The sequence below is a fragment of the Helianthus annuus genome, chromosome 13 (assembly GCF_002127325.2).
Source record: "Helianthus annuus cultivar XRQ/B chromosome 13, HanXRQr2.0-SUNRISE, whole genome shotgun sequence".
Lineage (NCBI taxonomy): Eukaryota > Viridiplantae > Streptophyta > Magnoliopsida > Asterales > Asteraceae > Helianthus > Helianthus annuus.
In genome coordinates this window covers 121334683-121350808 of record NC_035445.2, presented here as the reverse complement: position 1 = coordinate 121350808, position 16126 = coordinate 121334683, and the positions used below count along the sequence as shown (strand labels likewise).

At 36.8% G+C, this 16126-nt stretch overlaps 2 protein-coding genes across 3 annotated transcripts; one reads left to right on the top strand and one right to left on the bottom strand.

Annotated features, from left to right (window-relative positions):
* Window positions 1–260: 260 nt before the first annotated feature.
* LOC110901579 lies at window positions 261–1562 on the bottom strand. The gene is made up of 3 exons (XM_022148394.1): window positions 1190–1562; window positions 841–1034; window positions 261–758 (listed from the first exon to the last, which is right to left on the bottom strand). Exons 1-3 carry the CDS (start codon window positions 1560–1562, stop codon window positions 261–263), a joined length of 1065 nt encoding a protein of 354 aa, XP_022004086.1.
* A 3114-nt stretch (window positions 1563–4676) lies between these two features.
* On the top strand, window positions 4677–13299 carry LOC110899128. 2 transcript variants are annotated; one of them, XM_022146004.2, is made up of 11 exons: window positions 4677–5218; window positions 5951–6023; window positions 6095–6216; window positions 6306–6656; window positions 6751–7799; window positions 8351–8670; window positions 9266–10653; window positions 11503–11660; window positions 11803–11954; window positions 12027–12193; window positions 12803–13299. In XM_022146004.2, the coding sequence occupies exons 1-11, from the start codon at window positions 5135–5137 to the stop codon at window positions 13022–13024; spliced, it is 4086 nt and encodes a 1361-aa protein (XP_022001696.1). In that variant the 5' UTR covers window positions 4677–5134; the 3' UTR covers window positions 13025–13299. The 2 variants fall into 2 exon arrangements, with proteins under 2 accessions (XP_022001696.1, XP_022001697.1); XM_022146005.2 differs by having other exon boundaries at window positions 4712–5218; window positions 12045–12193.
* The last annotated feature ends 2827 nt before the right edge of the window (window positions 13300–16126 follow it).

The following is a 16126-nucleotide window of genomic DNA, read 5'->3' as shown; positions in this document are numbered from 1 at the left end:
TATGTAACAAAATTAATTAAATAAAAGAAATAAAGAGTTTGAGTAAATTGCCAAAATCGTCCCTGTGATTTTATATTTGCCAGTTTCATCCAAATATCCTCAACTTAACAGAAAAAATAAACTAAGTTGGTGGTTTAGATGAAAATGACAAAAAGTTACAAACGTCGGGGGCAATTTGGTACAAAAGTGTCATTTTGGACGAAAATGACAAACCTGCCCAAACCTCGAGGACGATTTTGGCAATTAACTCTTAAATAAAACTACACTCCCCCACTCCATTTTTTCCTAATTTTTTCCTTCATCATTTGTAAAATGGGACGGTCTTCCGGTGGATATTCGCTAAGGTCGGTGGTCATTATTTTCCATTCTTCCAACTGCTGCACTTCTTCTTGCCTCCTTTGCTTCTCCTCGGCTTGTTGTTTTTTCACCTTTATCTTCTCGGTTTGCGTCTCGGTAAAGGTTTGGTTGAATGCTTTCAACTCGGCCATAATACCTTCCAACTTCGAACCACCACCACTTCCTGATGCGGCTTGTTTCCTTTTTTCAGCCGCTATCTTTTTACTTTTGTCCCTTCCTGGGGGACGTTCTTCCTCTCCAATCGGCTCCTCCTCATACTCGGGCTCGTCGTTGATATTTATTTGGCAACGACCGGTTGAGTCTCCAACGCTATAACTTCCTGACTCGGAACTTTTAGACCATTTCGTTGCTCGTTTCGCGCTTGCAACCTCATTTGGAGTTCCCTTCCATTTTGGTTGATCCTTTACAATTTGCCAAGCACGGACATGTGGGAAAGAAGTTTTTTTTGTCATTTTCGTATAAACGCAACGCTTCATTGAAAACATTTTCGTTGTTCCACCCACTCGGTTTGTTGGCGAGCGTTGTGTTATAAAACCCACAAAAGCGTTGGATCAACGTATTCATCTTGCGCCACTTGGGGCTGATAGAATCAACGGTTCTGTACTCGCCTTGTTCCATAATCGCGTGGAATATATCAAGTGCTTCTTGCCAAAACCCATCGCTTTGTTGATTGTTACCTACAAGTTGGTAACAATAATAATAATATTTTGTTAGAAAAATATAGTGTACAAATAAATGTTAGTAACAATAATAATATTTTTTAACAAAAATATAATGTACAAATAATATTTAATAACAATAACAATATTTTCTAACAATAATAATATTTTACCGATTATAGGAGACGTTGAAGAGCTAATATATGCCTTCGCCAACGCCTCTTCCTCAATTTTTGACCATGGCCGTTGTTGTTGTTTGGCGGCTGCGTCTTCTTTTTTACCCTTTCCCTTTGTATTTTTCTTTTTGGAAGGTTCAGGTTGCGTTTCTGGCACAACCTCTACGTCCTCATCTTCTTCCTCGATTTGTGTTGGACGTGCTTGTGGCAGTGGTTGATATGGCATATTTAGCGGGTTTTGCATTAGTTGCTGCATTTGATATGGCATTTGGTTGAACGGAATGTTGGGTTGTTGCATTTGCATTGGGTTGAACGAAATGTTGGGTTGTTGCATAGGGTATTGGTTTCGTTGGTTGAAAGCGTTGGGCATTTATTGGTAACCCGCAAAAGAGTTTTCCATGACGGGTGTGTAGCCGGGTGACAAAAACGGGAGTGAACTTGAGTTGGGATTATTTGGGTTGTAGGGATCCATAATTTTTTTTAAGGTTAGGAGAGATTTTTTTATAAAAATGGGTGAAAAGTGGAAGAATTTGGTAAAAAAATGGGGTGAAAAGGTGGATTATATAGTGGTGGGGGTGATTTTTTATTTTATTTTATAAAATAGAGAAGTTACCGTTAGGGGGGCCCACAATTTTCAAACTTTGGTCCGTCTCCAACGTCTCGGAGAGGACGGTGATGCCGCGACGGGCCCCAAGGGGGTGGTGTGGGACGACCCACGACACAGGGGATGGGCCGGCGACGTGCCCCATACCCGGTGGTCTTATATAGGAAGAGATGGTGGTGGCTGTGATGTGACAGCCACCGACCATCTATTTTAAGATATATAGTAATCATTATTTTCTTTACTTTTAAACTTTAATCATTTTTTTAATATCACGGGTTGGGATAAGATTGGTGTCAACCAGTATCGAGCCAGTACTGGTATCGAAAATACCGGTACGGTCCTGTTCGGTATCGGTACATGAAGGTAAAAACCGACACTAATACAGAAAACACCAAAAGTTGGTGCCGAATTGATATTGGAAATCTTTTGGTTCGGGAAATTCAGTGCTGCTATCTGGTACCATTTGCTCATCCCTGATCACGGGTACCGTACGAACAATAACAGTATCGTACAACTTTTTTTTGTTAATTTTCTTCAACTTTTATTTATTTTTCTTTTTTTAGTTTCAGGGGTAGGGATGAGCTCGGTGCCAATTGATACAAAATCGGTACTGATACCGAAAATACCGGTTACAATAAATTGGTACTTAAGATCTTTCGGTTCGGCAAATTTGGTACCGGTACCTAGAACCATTTACTCATCTCTGACCACGGGTTTCATACGAACAACATCTTTATAATACAACTTTTTTTGTTTGATTTTCTTTCGGTTATCTTTTAATGTTTTTTTTCTACATTTTCTTTTTATTCTTGACAGCAGTTCCGTTCACAACGCGCTCGTAGTGATTTCATAACACATGTAAACACAGACTAAATAAAAAAAAGAAATTTACCGCAACGCGACGAACTTCTTTAAACCTAGTTTTCAACCTTTAAATCACAATAGTCTCAAAGTTTCTTCTTTATATTAACAATAATTATTAATTTACATTGAGATAAATGGTAAACGAGCAACAAGCTGCATCGCTACCCCTTTTTGAATAGCAAAATTAAAGTCTTTTAAAACTACGTCCATAGATCTCGGGGTGATAACATTACTATGCATGACATTTTGAACTCGACTAAGTAGGTCTACAACCTCTGACGCCAGGAAACCAAAAGTATCATACAATAATCATAAAATCATAAAACAAATTACAAAATTTACAAAAAAAAAAAAAATCAAAACAAAACAAAACATAAAATACAAGAGTTAATTGCCCGGATGGTCCCTTCTCACATTCTGAAAATAGCAAATATCATCCCTATAGTTTATTATTTTTGTTACTTGTACAGTCGCTTTTGAAAATAGCAATTATTATTTCAACAATCCTAACATACCATCCATACACCTTAGACCATGTGTAGTGGTAATGTGGTATAATGCCCCCACCATTGGGCATTATCCAACACGTGACGTCCTAGTCAGCGATGGGACATTATAGCAAAAGTGGCGTAGTGGGGCATTATGCCAATAACCCCCATTCAATCATTTCACAATTATTTTTTTTAATTTAAAACATAAAAAACTTCATTAATTTAAAAAAAAAATTACATTACTTGAAATAAAAATAAAAAAAAACTGAAAAACAGAAAATTAAAAAAAAACTGGAAAAAAAAACTGAAAAAAAAAACAGAAAAAAAAACCGAAACAAAAAAAATAAACTTAAAAAAAATAACATGATCTAGAGTCCATATTTTTCTCTAATTTTTTGGCGACACATTTGCGCAAGGATCAACGCATCGCCTTGTAGGTGATCGATAGATTTGGACAAAAACTCAATGTCCTTTTCCATTTGCCTCGCCTCTTGCATCTCGTTAAATTTTTTGGTTTCGGCCACTCGTTCCTTCATAATCTCATAACGTTGGTGGCCGAGGTCGCGAATGTCTTGGAGACGACGGTTCATCTCCTCGAAATCTTCCTTTAACTCGAGATCGGAAGACGACTCGACCGGTTTTTTCCCGGTTCCCTTTCTTCTACCTGTGGGTCGGACCAACTCTTCTTGAATTCCTCTTCCTTCGTCCATTTAATGATATTTTTTGTACGCCGCGGTGCGTCTTTTTCCTTCTTCTTATGCGACCTTTTGCCGCGTTTCGATGTTTCTTGCACCGGTTCGGGTTGCGTCTCCGGTACGACTTCCACATCGGGTTCGGCTTCGGGTTGTGACGGTTGAGACCCGCCGGCTTGACCATAGCCGAAAGTGGTAGGAACAAACGGAGGAGCGCCGCTCAAGTAAGCCGCGTAAGTTAAAAAGCTCGGGTCCATGTCTTGAAGGTTGTACGGGGTTTGCGGTTGGGTTGTGTTCGGGTTCGTGGGTCTTGCGAGGACACCAAAAGGGGGGCGGTATGGATGCATGATTATATAAAAGTTAGAAGAAAGTGGGTTTTTTTATAAAAATTAGAAGAAAGTGGGAGAGAAAGTAGGAAAGAAAGTGGGTTTTTTATAAAAAAAGTGAGAATGTGGGGTATATATTTATAGTGGGTAATATTTTAAATTAAAAAAAAAATAATAAATAATATGACCGTTGTCAACGGTCAAAAAGTGGGCCCCCTCTCAATTTTAAGCGTTTTAATTAAAACGCCGGACGACTTTTTCCTCGAAAATAACGCCCTATAACGCCGGGTGTAGTGGCATGTGGGGCGTTATAGGGCGTTTTAAATGAAAATTTTTTAAAAAACACGCCCCGGTACGGACGGTCTTAGCACAATTATTATTTTAACAATCCAATCATTAATCGAATGTTTTTATTCTTCAACAAACCCCTTTATTTGAGCCCAACTACAACAACCAAAAAAAAAGCCCAAAAAAACAAACAAAAAAAAAAAAAGCAACAAAACCCACAAAAACACCCATCCCCCTCTTTTTTCCCCAATTCTGCAAAAAAAATCCAATTTCCAGAATCAAAAATCAAAATTTCCGGAATCAGAAAATCAAAAACTTTCAATTCATCTGCACCGATTCATTCATCTCTCTCTCTCTCTCTAGATTATTATTCAACAAACACTTCTCCTGAAAATATCCTTATCACACACACATATACGTCAATTGCGCTTTCAATTTCGTTAATTTTGATCACATAAACGGTGCATCTAGGGTTTTCGACCACTCCGAACGAGTTTTTTTCACTTTTTTTGTTGATTTCTAGGGTTCTTAAGTTAATTTCTTGGTTTAGGTTGTTGTTTTTGAAGTAATTTGTGGTAATGTGTTGTTTGTGATCGGTTATGTTGGATTTTAGGATAGGAGGTTAGGGTTTTGGGGGTGGATTTAGGGTTAGGGTTTGTTTATTAGGGTTTGGGATTATGGAGACCGAGGTTGAAGAAGGAGAGGCTTGTTTTGAGGAGAATGATAAGGATATTGACCCGGATACAGCTCTCTCTTACATTGTAAGAGTTTTGTTTTGTTTTTATGAAGTTGTAAATTGTTTACTTGGTTGAATAAATGGATTGTTGTTATGTTGTTGGAAGATGAGATATGAAATTAGGAACTTGATGATGATTATTATTGGACGAAAAGCATGGTTATGATTAGGGGTGTAAACTAGCCGAGCCGAGGCCGACTAGGCTCGAGCTCGGCTCGTCATGCTTTATGAAGCTCGAGCTTGGCTCAGTTTGAGCCCGCTATTTTGAGATCGAGCTCGGCTTGAAAGTAAATCCCAAGAGCTCGAGTTAGGCTTAGCTCGGCTCGAGGTAATTTGAGAACAATTTTGAACAAACTAAAAGCTCGGCTTCGAAGTAGGCTCGAGCCAAAGCTCGGTTTGCCAATGTTAAATAGTAGGTATATTATATATATGTTTATGTGTGTTGTCCGGACAATGTGGATCATTTGCACTTCTTTGAAGACGCATTTGCTTACTTGGGAGTTGGGATTATCGGTGTTGTTAATTCGGTTGTTTATGTGATGCATTTTGCTGAATCACACTTGGGAAGCAGTTACTGTTTGTGCCATTTTTGAAACTTTGAGGTCAATCAATAACAATATGTTAAATATGATTAGTCTCTTATTTTATATAAATGTATGAAACTTAGCACTATCTTTATAAACGTCTATGTGCAATTTAATGTGCCATTTTCTTATTTTACATTCACTAGTAACATTTATGTTTCTGATTCTTGTAGGACAAGAGGCTTCAATCGTTGTTGGGTCATTTTCAGAAAGATTTTGAAGGCGGGGTTTCCGCAGAATCATTGGGTAAGCCACCCATAACAGAACTTTTCTATCTGAAAAGTGATGGGACAACTCTATAACTAGTTTCTTGGCAGGGCCAAGATTTGGTGGGTACGGGACGTTTTTACCCTCATACAAGAATCCTCCCCCAGTCCATTCTCATAGCAAAGCTCCGAATCCCAATAAACTGAGTTCACCGAATACTTTTCGGTTGGAGGTAAACAAACAACCATTTTTTCAGTTAACTATCTTCGCTTACGTTAAAATTTTGTTTTTCTAACATATGTCGATTCTGTTACTATCTAGGGTGCTTCTGCTTCCTTAAATCCAGTCACATGTACAGATGTATCTGATGATCAAAATGTTTCATCTGCTGATGTCATGGCAAGCAAAGATACGTCTTTATCGCATGGTGAAACATGCTTTAATAAAAAGAAAACCGCCACAAATAAATCGGTAAATCCAACTGAGCAAAGATCGCTAAAGGTACGGATTAAAGTTGGTTATGATAAATCTTCACTAAAAATTGATGAGATTTATAGTGGTCTTGGACTTCTTACTCCATCTTCCTCAACGGGAAACAATACCGAGGTTGGTGGTGGACCGCCAGCTGGATCTCGTGATACCCCTTTTGCTTCTCCTGGCGGCATACTTGGTGTAAGTTTGATTATGTATAATGTTTATCCTACTCTTGTTTCGTAATAGGTCGTTAGTTTCTCGTTTATAATTGCTTTTTGCTACCATGTTGTAGGATATGACGTCTATATTCGTCCCTGGAAACCGACTGCTTTCACCACTAAATGAGAGTCTAATGTGCTTAAAAATTAAGGCTAAAGCAAGTTCGCTAAACAAAAGTGCAGGTTTTGAGGATAACAAGGCTCCAGTTTCAGAAAGAGGCACGGAAACAGAATCGGTTGACTGTAAACAGGGTTTGGTCAATGATTTCAAAGTCAAACCGTCATCTGATTCTGTAATATCTGAAGCAAATCGAGCAGATAAGAAAGACGTTCCCTTAAAGAAAAGAGAAACAAAAAGAGAACTGGTGAGCGACCAGTTATTTGGCCGTGAATTTACGAGCAAAGAGTCAGATGAAATCTGTGTGCAGAAAAATGTCAAGAAGCTTTCATCGGATTCTACAATATCTGAAGCAAATCGAGCAGCTAAGAAAGACGTACCTCTAAAGAAAAGAAAAACGAAAAAAGAACCGATAAGCGACGTATTGTCTGGCCCTGATTTTACAAGCAAAGAGTCGGATGAAAGCTATGAGCAGAAAAACGACAAAAAGCTTTCACTTGATTCAAGAGGAATCAGACATATTGTTTGTAAAAACGACCCTGATGTTAATAAGCACGAGACAGATCTTTTCGAAAAGAAAGTTCGTCCAAAAATGCTTAAAGATATTGAAAAATTGCCATCTGGAAGAAAAAATAAGTTAACGGGCATTCAAACAAAGGAAAACTCGAGGTCTAGTCTTTCTGGAGGTATGAAAGACAAGAAAAGCGTTTTAAAAGATGTTGTAAAGGTACGTAATAGCTATAAAGATATACTTGACACTGATGGAGCAATAGAAGTAGCACATGTTGAGAGAATGGGAATTCCTGCTGAGGTGGCAGTCCCTCGGCAAACAGAAGTGGGTATTTCTGCTGAGGTGGCAGCCCCTCAGCAAATTGGAGTGGCTCCTGCAGTCCCTCCGGACAATTGGGTAGGATGTGATCGTTGCGAGAAGTGGCGACTCTTGCCGATCGGTGTTGAGCCGGATAATCTGCCTGATAAGTGGCTGTGTAGCATGTCAACATGGCTGTGAGTTCCTTTATACCGTCTTTTATGTTATAATCAAAGTTTTTTCGGGAAAATATTCAAGTACTTTTTAGGGCAGCAATTCTTGACACGGCCCGAACCCGACATGAAAAAAAAGGTTTGGGTCGACTAACACAACCCGTTTAAAAACAGGTTGGGTTCGGGTTGACCCGTTTAAAAAACAGGCCGGGTTCGGGTTGACCCATTAACCCGTATAAATTTTTAGAAAAAAAAGTTATATATTTTTGTTCTGTTTCATTTTCCATTTTTAGTTATAATAATGTTAGTTTTGACACACCATATTATTTACTTGTCAGTTGTCACACTCATACCATTAAACACATTATCGATAACCCGCTCATAACTCCTCAACATATATGACTCAATAAAAAAACGGGTTAAACGAGTCGTGTTCGGTTCGACTCAAATTTATGTTTGTGCGGGTTAGGGTTGAAATCTTTGGCACAGATAATAACATGGGTTGGGCTCGGGTTGCACATTTCAACCCGTCAACCCGACACGATTGACACCCCCCGGTTTTTATTAATGTGTAGGCCTGGAAGGAATCATTGTGATATCAGTGAGGATGAAACCACTAGGGCGGTTCAGGAAATGAACCTTCAACTAATTTTTCAGAACCAGAACAACCTTCAGGATAATCGCAGTAGGGGTAACATTGGTTATTCTGATCATACTAACTCAAATGTGAATTTTGACCCCATGGCTAATAAATCTGAAAAGATTAAGTCCAGACCCGCATGCAGCGGCTCCAGTTTGATAGATACCTCACATTCATCAATGGATGTTCAGCAGCATAGTAGACAGAGAAGAAAAGGTTTGACTGAAACCAGCCAAACGTTGCGCGAGAAAAACGGTATGTATACACTGTAAACGAACCAAACGAACAGAAGCGTGTTCGTTTTTGTTCATTTAATTTTAACCGAACACGAACATATAATCGAACAACGATTTGTGTTCATGTTCGTTAAATGGGTATGTTCGTGTGTGTTTATGAATGTTCGTTTAAAACTAAACAAACAATTCATGAATGTAAACGAACATAATTTAAGAAACATAAACGAAGACAAACGAACATAACTGAAATAACATAAATGAACATAATTGATCATAATAAACGAAGACAATTAATTACAATAATTTCCACTGGAAAGTTAATTTTTATTACTAGAAAGCCTATTTACTAATTATATATATTTATATAAGTAGTTATAAAGCCACTTTTATGTTTATATTTATATAAATATCACTACTTAAATGAACGGACGTAAATAAGCGAACATAAATGGACGTTCACGAACAAAACGTGTGTTCATGTTTGTTCCTTTATTAAACGAACTTCCCTCCGAACAGTTCATGAATGTTCGGATCGTTTACAGGCCTGATATACATGTTACTAAATGTGCTGGTTATGTGAAATTACTGATATGCCCCTTTGAATTTGTTTGCAGGGGCTGTGAAGGCTAAAAAGTTAAAAAGTGATACGTGGACTGATCAACATGAGATTGTAACTTCAAATAAGATCAATGGAGATCTTCGGCCTAAGGACAGATTAGTAATTTCAGTCAAGGGTCATACGGAAAACGCTCCAGTGTCCATGAAGAGTAAATTATTGGATAAAAAGGTCGAAATTCCTGCAAAGAAAAGGAAGTTGAAAGACTGGCAGGAAAGTCAACCTTATGCAAACACGTTGGAAAGTAGCGAAGATAGAATAAAAGTGAAAGATAAGCGATTGAAGACGGAGGTAAAGGAGTCTACTGATGACGTATCTTTTAATAAAGGAAAAACGATGAAAATCAGATTATCTACCAGTAAAGAGAATTTAATTGACACTAACCATGAGAAATTATCGGATAAAAAAGTGGAAATTCATGCGAAGAAAAGGAAGTTGAAAGACTGGCAGGAAAGTCAACCTAATGCAAATGCGTTGGAAAGTAGCAAAGATAAGAGGTTAAAGACTGCGGTGAAGGATTCTAAAGATGATAGATCTTTTAATCAAGGAAGAACAATGAAGATCAGATTATCTGCTAGTAAAGAGAATTTGGTTGACAGTAAAAAGGATTTGGAGTCGGAACGCGCTATGCTTGTTGCGACTTCAAGTTCTTCGAAGATTTCCGGTTCTGGTAGAAAGGCTAGCGTGCAAGAACGGAAAGGGTCACCCGCAAGGTCGGTTTCGTCATCTTCTATTAGAGCTCTTAATCCCGACAATATTTCACCTGCTGCTGGAAGAACTATTCCAAGAAAAGCTGTTAGGACTGAAATCCCAAGAAAGGATATTGATGCAAGTCAAAGTCAAAGTCAAAGAAGTGGTGGAAAAGTTGATGCGAAACATAAAGAATCCTTAAAGATTAGAAGCAGTCATATTATGAGCATGAAAGGAGATGCTAATGGTGCTAAAGATAAAGATGAAAGATCAAATTTCGAAAAAATAACGGAAAACACGTCTGATCCATTGACTGGTCAACTTAATAAGTTAACAAGGGTTGAAGTGGATGGTGGTGCTAAGATCGTTAATAATGGTGATACGTGCATCACAGAAATGAACCCGGCTGTAAAAAAAGATGTAAAGAAGGTTTTTGTGAGCGATATGTCAAATGCAAAAGACTCGGGAGAGCCAAAAGTGGAGGTACAAGCGTTTGATGGTTCTGGTCAAAATCAGTCAAAGGTTGTGAAACATCCGGGAGGTGCTGCTAATCAGAATGCTAATGTTGTAACGAACTGTGGTACTATAAAGGATCTCAGTGTTGTAAGCTTCTTGAAGGAGTTTTCTTCTAGTCAAACTGCTTTGACTCCCTTCAAAAGAGCAGAGGAGTCGAAGGACTATGCTGACCGTTTAAAGGTTTGTTTATATTCTTTGAGTAAAATGCCATTTTGTCCTTGAGGCTTGGCCAATTTTGCCACTTTCGTCCAAAGGTTTGAAATCTTTGTCATTTTCATCCGGCTTGTTAACTCCATCCATTTTTCTGTGTTGAGTCAGGGGTATTTCCATCTTTTTTGTTAACTTCAAAGCCAATTCGGTCTTTTTCAAGGGTTTTTGGTCTTTTTACATAAAGTAAAAAAGACCCCTGACTTCAAATTGCTCTTTAAGTTAGCAAAAAAATAGACATACCCCTGACTGACTTAACGGAGAAAAATGGATGGAGTTAACGAGCTGAATGAAAATGGCAAGATTTCAAATTTTGGATCGATATGCGGAAAAACAAAATTTTGGACGAAAGTCGCAAAACTGGCCAAACCTCAGGGACAAAAATGGCATTTTACTCTGCATGAATAATATATATATATATATATATATACACACACACATAGGGTTAGGGTCGTGTGAGAAGCACTAGTCTAATTGAGAAACTTGAGAAACATTTTGAACCACACTTTTTCCCTAAGCTTTTCGTAATATACACATATGCATAGTTTAAAACTGACTATATACACATGTGTATATTGTCAAATCTTGAATTATACACATATGTATATAGTCAATTTTAAACTATACATATGTGTATATTGCGAAAAGCTTAGGGAAAATGTGTGGTCCAGAATGCTTCTCAAGTTTCTTAAATAGGGTGGACTTCTCTTAGGATCCGATCCCTACCCTATATACATATTAAAAAATATTCTTTAATTTTTTGTCAGGTTTTATAACGGTTAAGTTTTTTGTTACTGTACTTATCTATTTTAACCTTTGCAGATATCTGGGTTTGATTATGAGTGTAATGATGCATACTTTGACTCTGCTTTGAAGTATCTTTATGCTGCTTCTCTTCTGGAGGTCTGCACTGCTGACATCAGCAAATCAAAAGGAGTAGATCCAATCAGCGGTTACACAACTTCAGCAAAACTTTCCAAGTAAGTCAAACTAAAAGGTTTTATTAGTATATAACGGTATCTATGTTCACTTGTATATTACATTATTACATAATCACGATGTCACAAATAGTGAAATGACATTGTTTAATTACCCTAGCTTAATATGTAAAACAACTTGCAGAATTTGTGCTCTAGAATATGAGAAACGAAAGGAAACTGCTGCTGCGGCACTGGCCTATAAATGCATGGAAGTAGCATATATGAGGATAGTCTATTGCAAGAGTTTGCTGACTAAGCAAGATTTGCAAACGAGTATGCAAATGGTCACTCAAGGTATCGTATGCCCAAATTTTGCGTTATATATAAAAAATGACTTATCTCATTTTAATTACCCCTTATATTAAGTTTTGTTCACCCATGCAGGCGAGTCACCGTCATCTTCTGCATCTGATGTTGATAATTTAAACAATCCAGTAACAATGGATAAAACGTTGTTGTCTAAGAACATTGCACCTCTTGGAAACACATTAGTTGTTAAAAATCAAGCCAACTTGATGAGGCTGCTTGATCTTGTAAGTGCATACTCTCTAATAGGCTTGTAAATAAACCGAACGAACATGAACATATAATCGAACACATTTTTTTTGTTCTTGTTTGTGTTCATCTATGTTCGTTTGTTTAAAAGTTTAAAACCTTAACCAACATAAACAAACAAACTTATACGGACATAATTTAATAAACATAACAAACACAATGAACACACTAGACCAACCATAAACGAAAATAAAGTAGTTTTCTTTTATTATTAATAAACGATTACTTAAATTCAAAAGCCTATTTTCATTACTAGAAAGCCCAATTTCTAGTTAGTTATTTTTATATGAGTAGTTAGAAATCCTGTTTAATGTTTATATTTATATGGATATAACTACTTATGTATTTAATATAATTTAAAGGAACGTAAATGAACAAACATAAACTGACGTTCACAAACATAAATGAACGAACAAAGCATGTCTTCATGTTCGTTCATTAATGAACTTCTCACCGAATAGTTCACTAACAGTTCATGAACGTTTGGCTCATTTATAGGCCTACTCTCTAAAGTACATTCAAATGTTATATCCAACAACTCATATTATTGAAACTGATTATCTGCTTTTGTTGCAATTAATTTGCAGACAAGTGATGTAAGTCTTGCAATGGAAGCTTCTACGAAATCACAGAATGCTTACAAAGCTGCTAGTGCGATTCTAGAAGAATCTCCAAACAACGAGACACTGATTTTAGTCAGACGCGTGGTTGATTTCAGCTTCCAAGATGTAAAAGAAATTGTGTGTTTGGTACAAAACACACGCGAGGCCATTAATCGTCAAGGTTTTAAAGGTAACAACAGGCGGTAATTGGCAGCCGCCAAGCTGTAAATAACATTATGCCATCATTTTTGACCTATCTGTACAAAACATGATCGAGATCGGAATGAGTACAATATAAGAGTTTTATCATTTTTGACCGAGGCAAACGATCACCTTTTAGCACTTAGTGATGGTGTTTGGGTGTATCAGATGAATATATGGAGAGGCTTTATTGTAGGATACTGCTGTTATAACTTCATACATCTAATTGGTGGTGTTTTTTTACGTTATAGTGTTTAGAACTCTTTTATAGGTTTGCAACAGAGTTTGGACTATGCAAGACTTGTTTTTCGATGATCAAAAGACCATAGTTGTTAATAGCGGCTATAGCAACCGCTATAGCGCGTTATGTAGCCATGCGACATAGTGTCATTATCGACAAATAGCGATGATAGCGATTGTGTGTGTGTGTGTGTGTGTTTTTTTTTTTATGTAAATAGCAATTAGATATAGCTATAAAATAGCTGAAATTAGATATAGCTATAAAATAGCTGGATTTATAGGTTTTTGTTAAATGTATACTAGCATATATACAAAAGTATTTTGATGTAATATACATATAAAATTTTCAAAATTCTTTTTCTAGTGTAATCGCTATTTATAAAATAGCCGTCGCTATTTACTAGCCTATAGGTGCCTTGTCGCTATTCGCTGTTGACAACTATGCAAGACATTAGTCATAAGGGAAATTAATTCTACCTCTCTTTAGAACTTAACATGTCATATGTTTGGTTTGTTGCTTTGTATATAACTAGATTTATCACCCGCCACGATGTAGTTAATAAAACCGAAGTGTTTGTCACACCTACCATACATAGTTAATCGCCTGGTCTATCTATCACAAAAAATGATATGTGTAGAAAGTTGATCAAAGCAAGACGTTTTGTTCTATTACATATTAAAGGCGTGTTCAAGTGCAATTACACTTGCATAACAATGATATGATATTTTTACAGCTAAGAAGCAACCAACAAAGGGTAAACACAACATAAACGTAAACATGGTGCCATAGTAGTCACTTTGGTATGGGCTTTGCAGCCTTGCCTATGATTGTAGATAGTATCAGTTTGTACCACAACCTAACAAAATAAAAAAAAGGTTTAGGTTCATTTAGCAAAAAAGAAACAGATAAGCCTTCATGACATTTGGCAATTAAGTGAAGACAAACGACAAAGGAAAACATGCTCATGAATTGCATACTCCTTAACCTACAAAGACACAACTTAAAAGAGAGACTAGGGTACTTCCTGAGGCCGTAAAAAGGCACCAATGAAGTGTAACAGCTTGACCCATTTATGATCCAAGTATACTTTGATGTCAACCTGCCACTTACTCATCTAATTACACAATCAACAAAATGTACGATAGATTTACAGTGCCATATACACATGCTTAGAAAATGCCAACATTATAGACTGCTAGTATAAACTGAAGGGAATATTTATTAGCACTTGGTAACATGATATCGAAGAGAAAATAAAGTTGAAAACACTTACCTATGGGCACTTGTGAGATCTAATTACAAGCAAATAGGAAACTTAATACATTTGTGATTAAATTACAACTCAACACGTCAGCAGCTCATAACTAATTACAAAATAAGAAGATTACCCTAGGACTCCGTCCGGACACATCTCTTGTGTATCCTAAATCGTTAACCAGTTCCAATGTTTTTGGCAACCGATGAGCTGACGCAACAAACCTGTAACAATAATTAAAATTCATATTCTAACACGATTATTACTCCCTATGAATCCACCCATCTATTCAAGGTTTCAGAATATTACCAAAGTAGATTAAAAAGGTGAATTATAATACTCTATAGGCTGATATGATATTGAAAGCATGTTGAAGAAGTACGGTTAAATTTTGTTTGCTTATTTTCTGTTTAAAAACGGGGCCTAGTTAACTCATATATGGGGCATGAAAGCCTTAAGGTAGGTTGCTTTGATATAAAGAGTCTATAATGTAATTCCTTTCTTTAAGGACTATGAGATCCAATCAGAAATTAACTCCTGAAGGGGTGTGTGTTAATGGTGGGATTTGGGAAACTGTATTATACTGGTGAGTTGGGAAAATGTATTTTGGAGTGGGGTGCAGGTTGCATTAGGATCGTTGTAAAAAGAGCAATTCGTATAGGCCTATACGATCCGTATTGGGTAAAGTTTTTTACATGGCAGACTGATAGGGTCAACGTTTGTCTGACGGCTGGCTTATACAGATCGTATAAGCCTATACAATCCGTATTGTAGACCTGATTTTTTTGAGTTTGAATTTTGGTGTTTTGGGTTTGGTTATTGGTGTTTATTGTTGGTTATTTTTGCTTTACTGGGTTTTATAGTTTTTATCGTTATGTATCGTATTATAGCGTATAGTGACGTATCGTATCACATTTTTAACTTCATAATATTTTATCGTGATGTATTATAGTGTATCGTGACGTATCATATTATAGCTTATCGTGACGTATCATATCACATTTTTAACTTTTTAATATTCTATCGTGACGTATTATAGCGTATCGTGACTGATGGAGAAGGTGAAAACCGAGCATTAATGTGTTTATCTTATGGGTTTTTATTGTGTTTTAAGTGATTATATTGTTTGAATATGATAACTACGAGAAATTGTGGTTTTGTAGGTTAAGCGCTTAAATCGGTGGAATTTATCTTAAAGAGCTTGTACGGTTCAAATCTAAAATCTTTTGTTTTGTTTTATTTCTTAAATAATATTAAATAAAGGGGTAAAAAGACTAACATACCCTTGGGTAACCAGATTTAACAAAAAATCTAACTGGATTAGGGTTAAAGGACAAAACGTGTGATAAAATTCCTTATAATAGGCAAAACCTGTCAAAATTCGTTGAAAAGGACACCGCCTGTAAAAGGGTATCAAGATAAAGGACAAAACGTGTAATTTTTCCTTTGGGTTAAATGGCCAATATACCTTAGAAGCGGTAATTGATAATTAAGTAGGTCTAGGTGTTCTACTAATCTCAATAGCTGAGAGGTGCGAGGTTATTGTTAGGTCTAAGTTGATAAATTGCTAGGTAGGGTCTTCGTGGGGAGTCTGAACTAGTTTCCCTATCGA

Bases quoted from the DNA above. Each gene is read 5' to 3' on its own strand.
- LOC110901579 (XM_022148394.1), bottom strand. From the start codon at position 1,562: ATGCCCAACGCTTTCAACCAACGAAACCAATACCCTATGCAACAACCC. The intron at 1,035-1,189 runs GTAAAATATTAT...ACCAACTTGTAG, and splicing joins TTCAACGTCTCCTATAATCG to GTAACAATCAACAAAGCGAT. The intron at 759-840 runs GTTTTCAATGAA...CAAATTGTAAAG, and splicing joins GTGGGTGGAACAACGAAAAT to GATCAACCAAAATGGAAGGG.
- LOC110899128 (XM_022146004.2), top strand. From the start codon at position 5,135: ATGGAGACCGAGGTTGAAGAAGGAGAGGCTTGTTTTGAGGAGAATGAT. The intron at 6,217-6,305 runs GTAAACAAACAA...GTTACTATCTAG, and splicing joins CGAATACTTTTCGGTTGGAG to GGTGCTTCTGCTTCCTTAAA. The intron at 11,955-12,026 runs GTATCGTATGCC...CCTTATATTAAG, and splicing joins TATGCAAATGGTCACTCAAG to TTTTGTTCACCCATGCAGGC.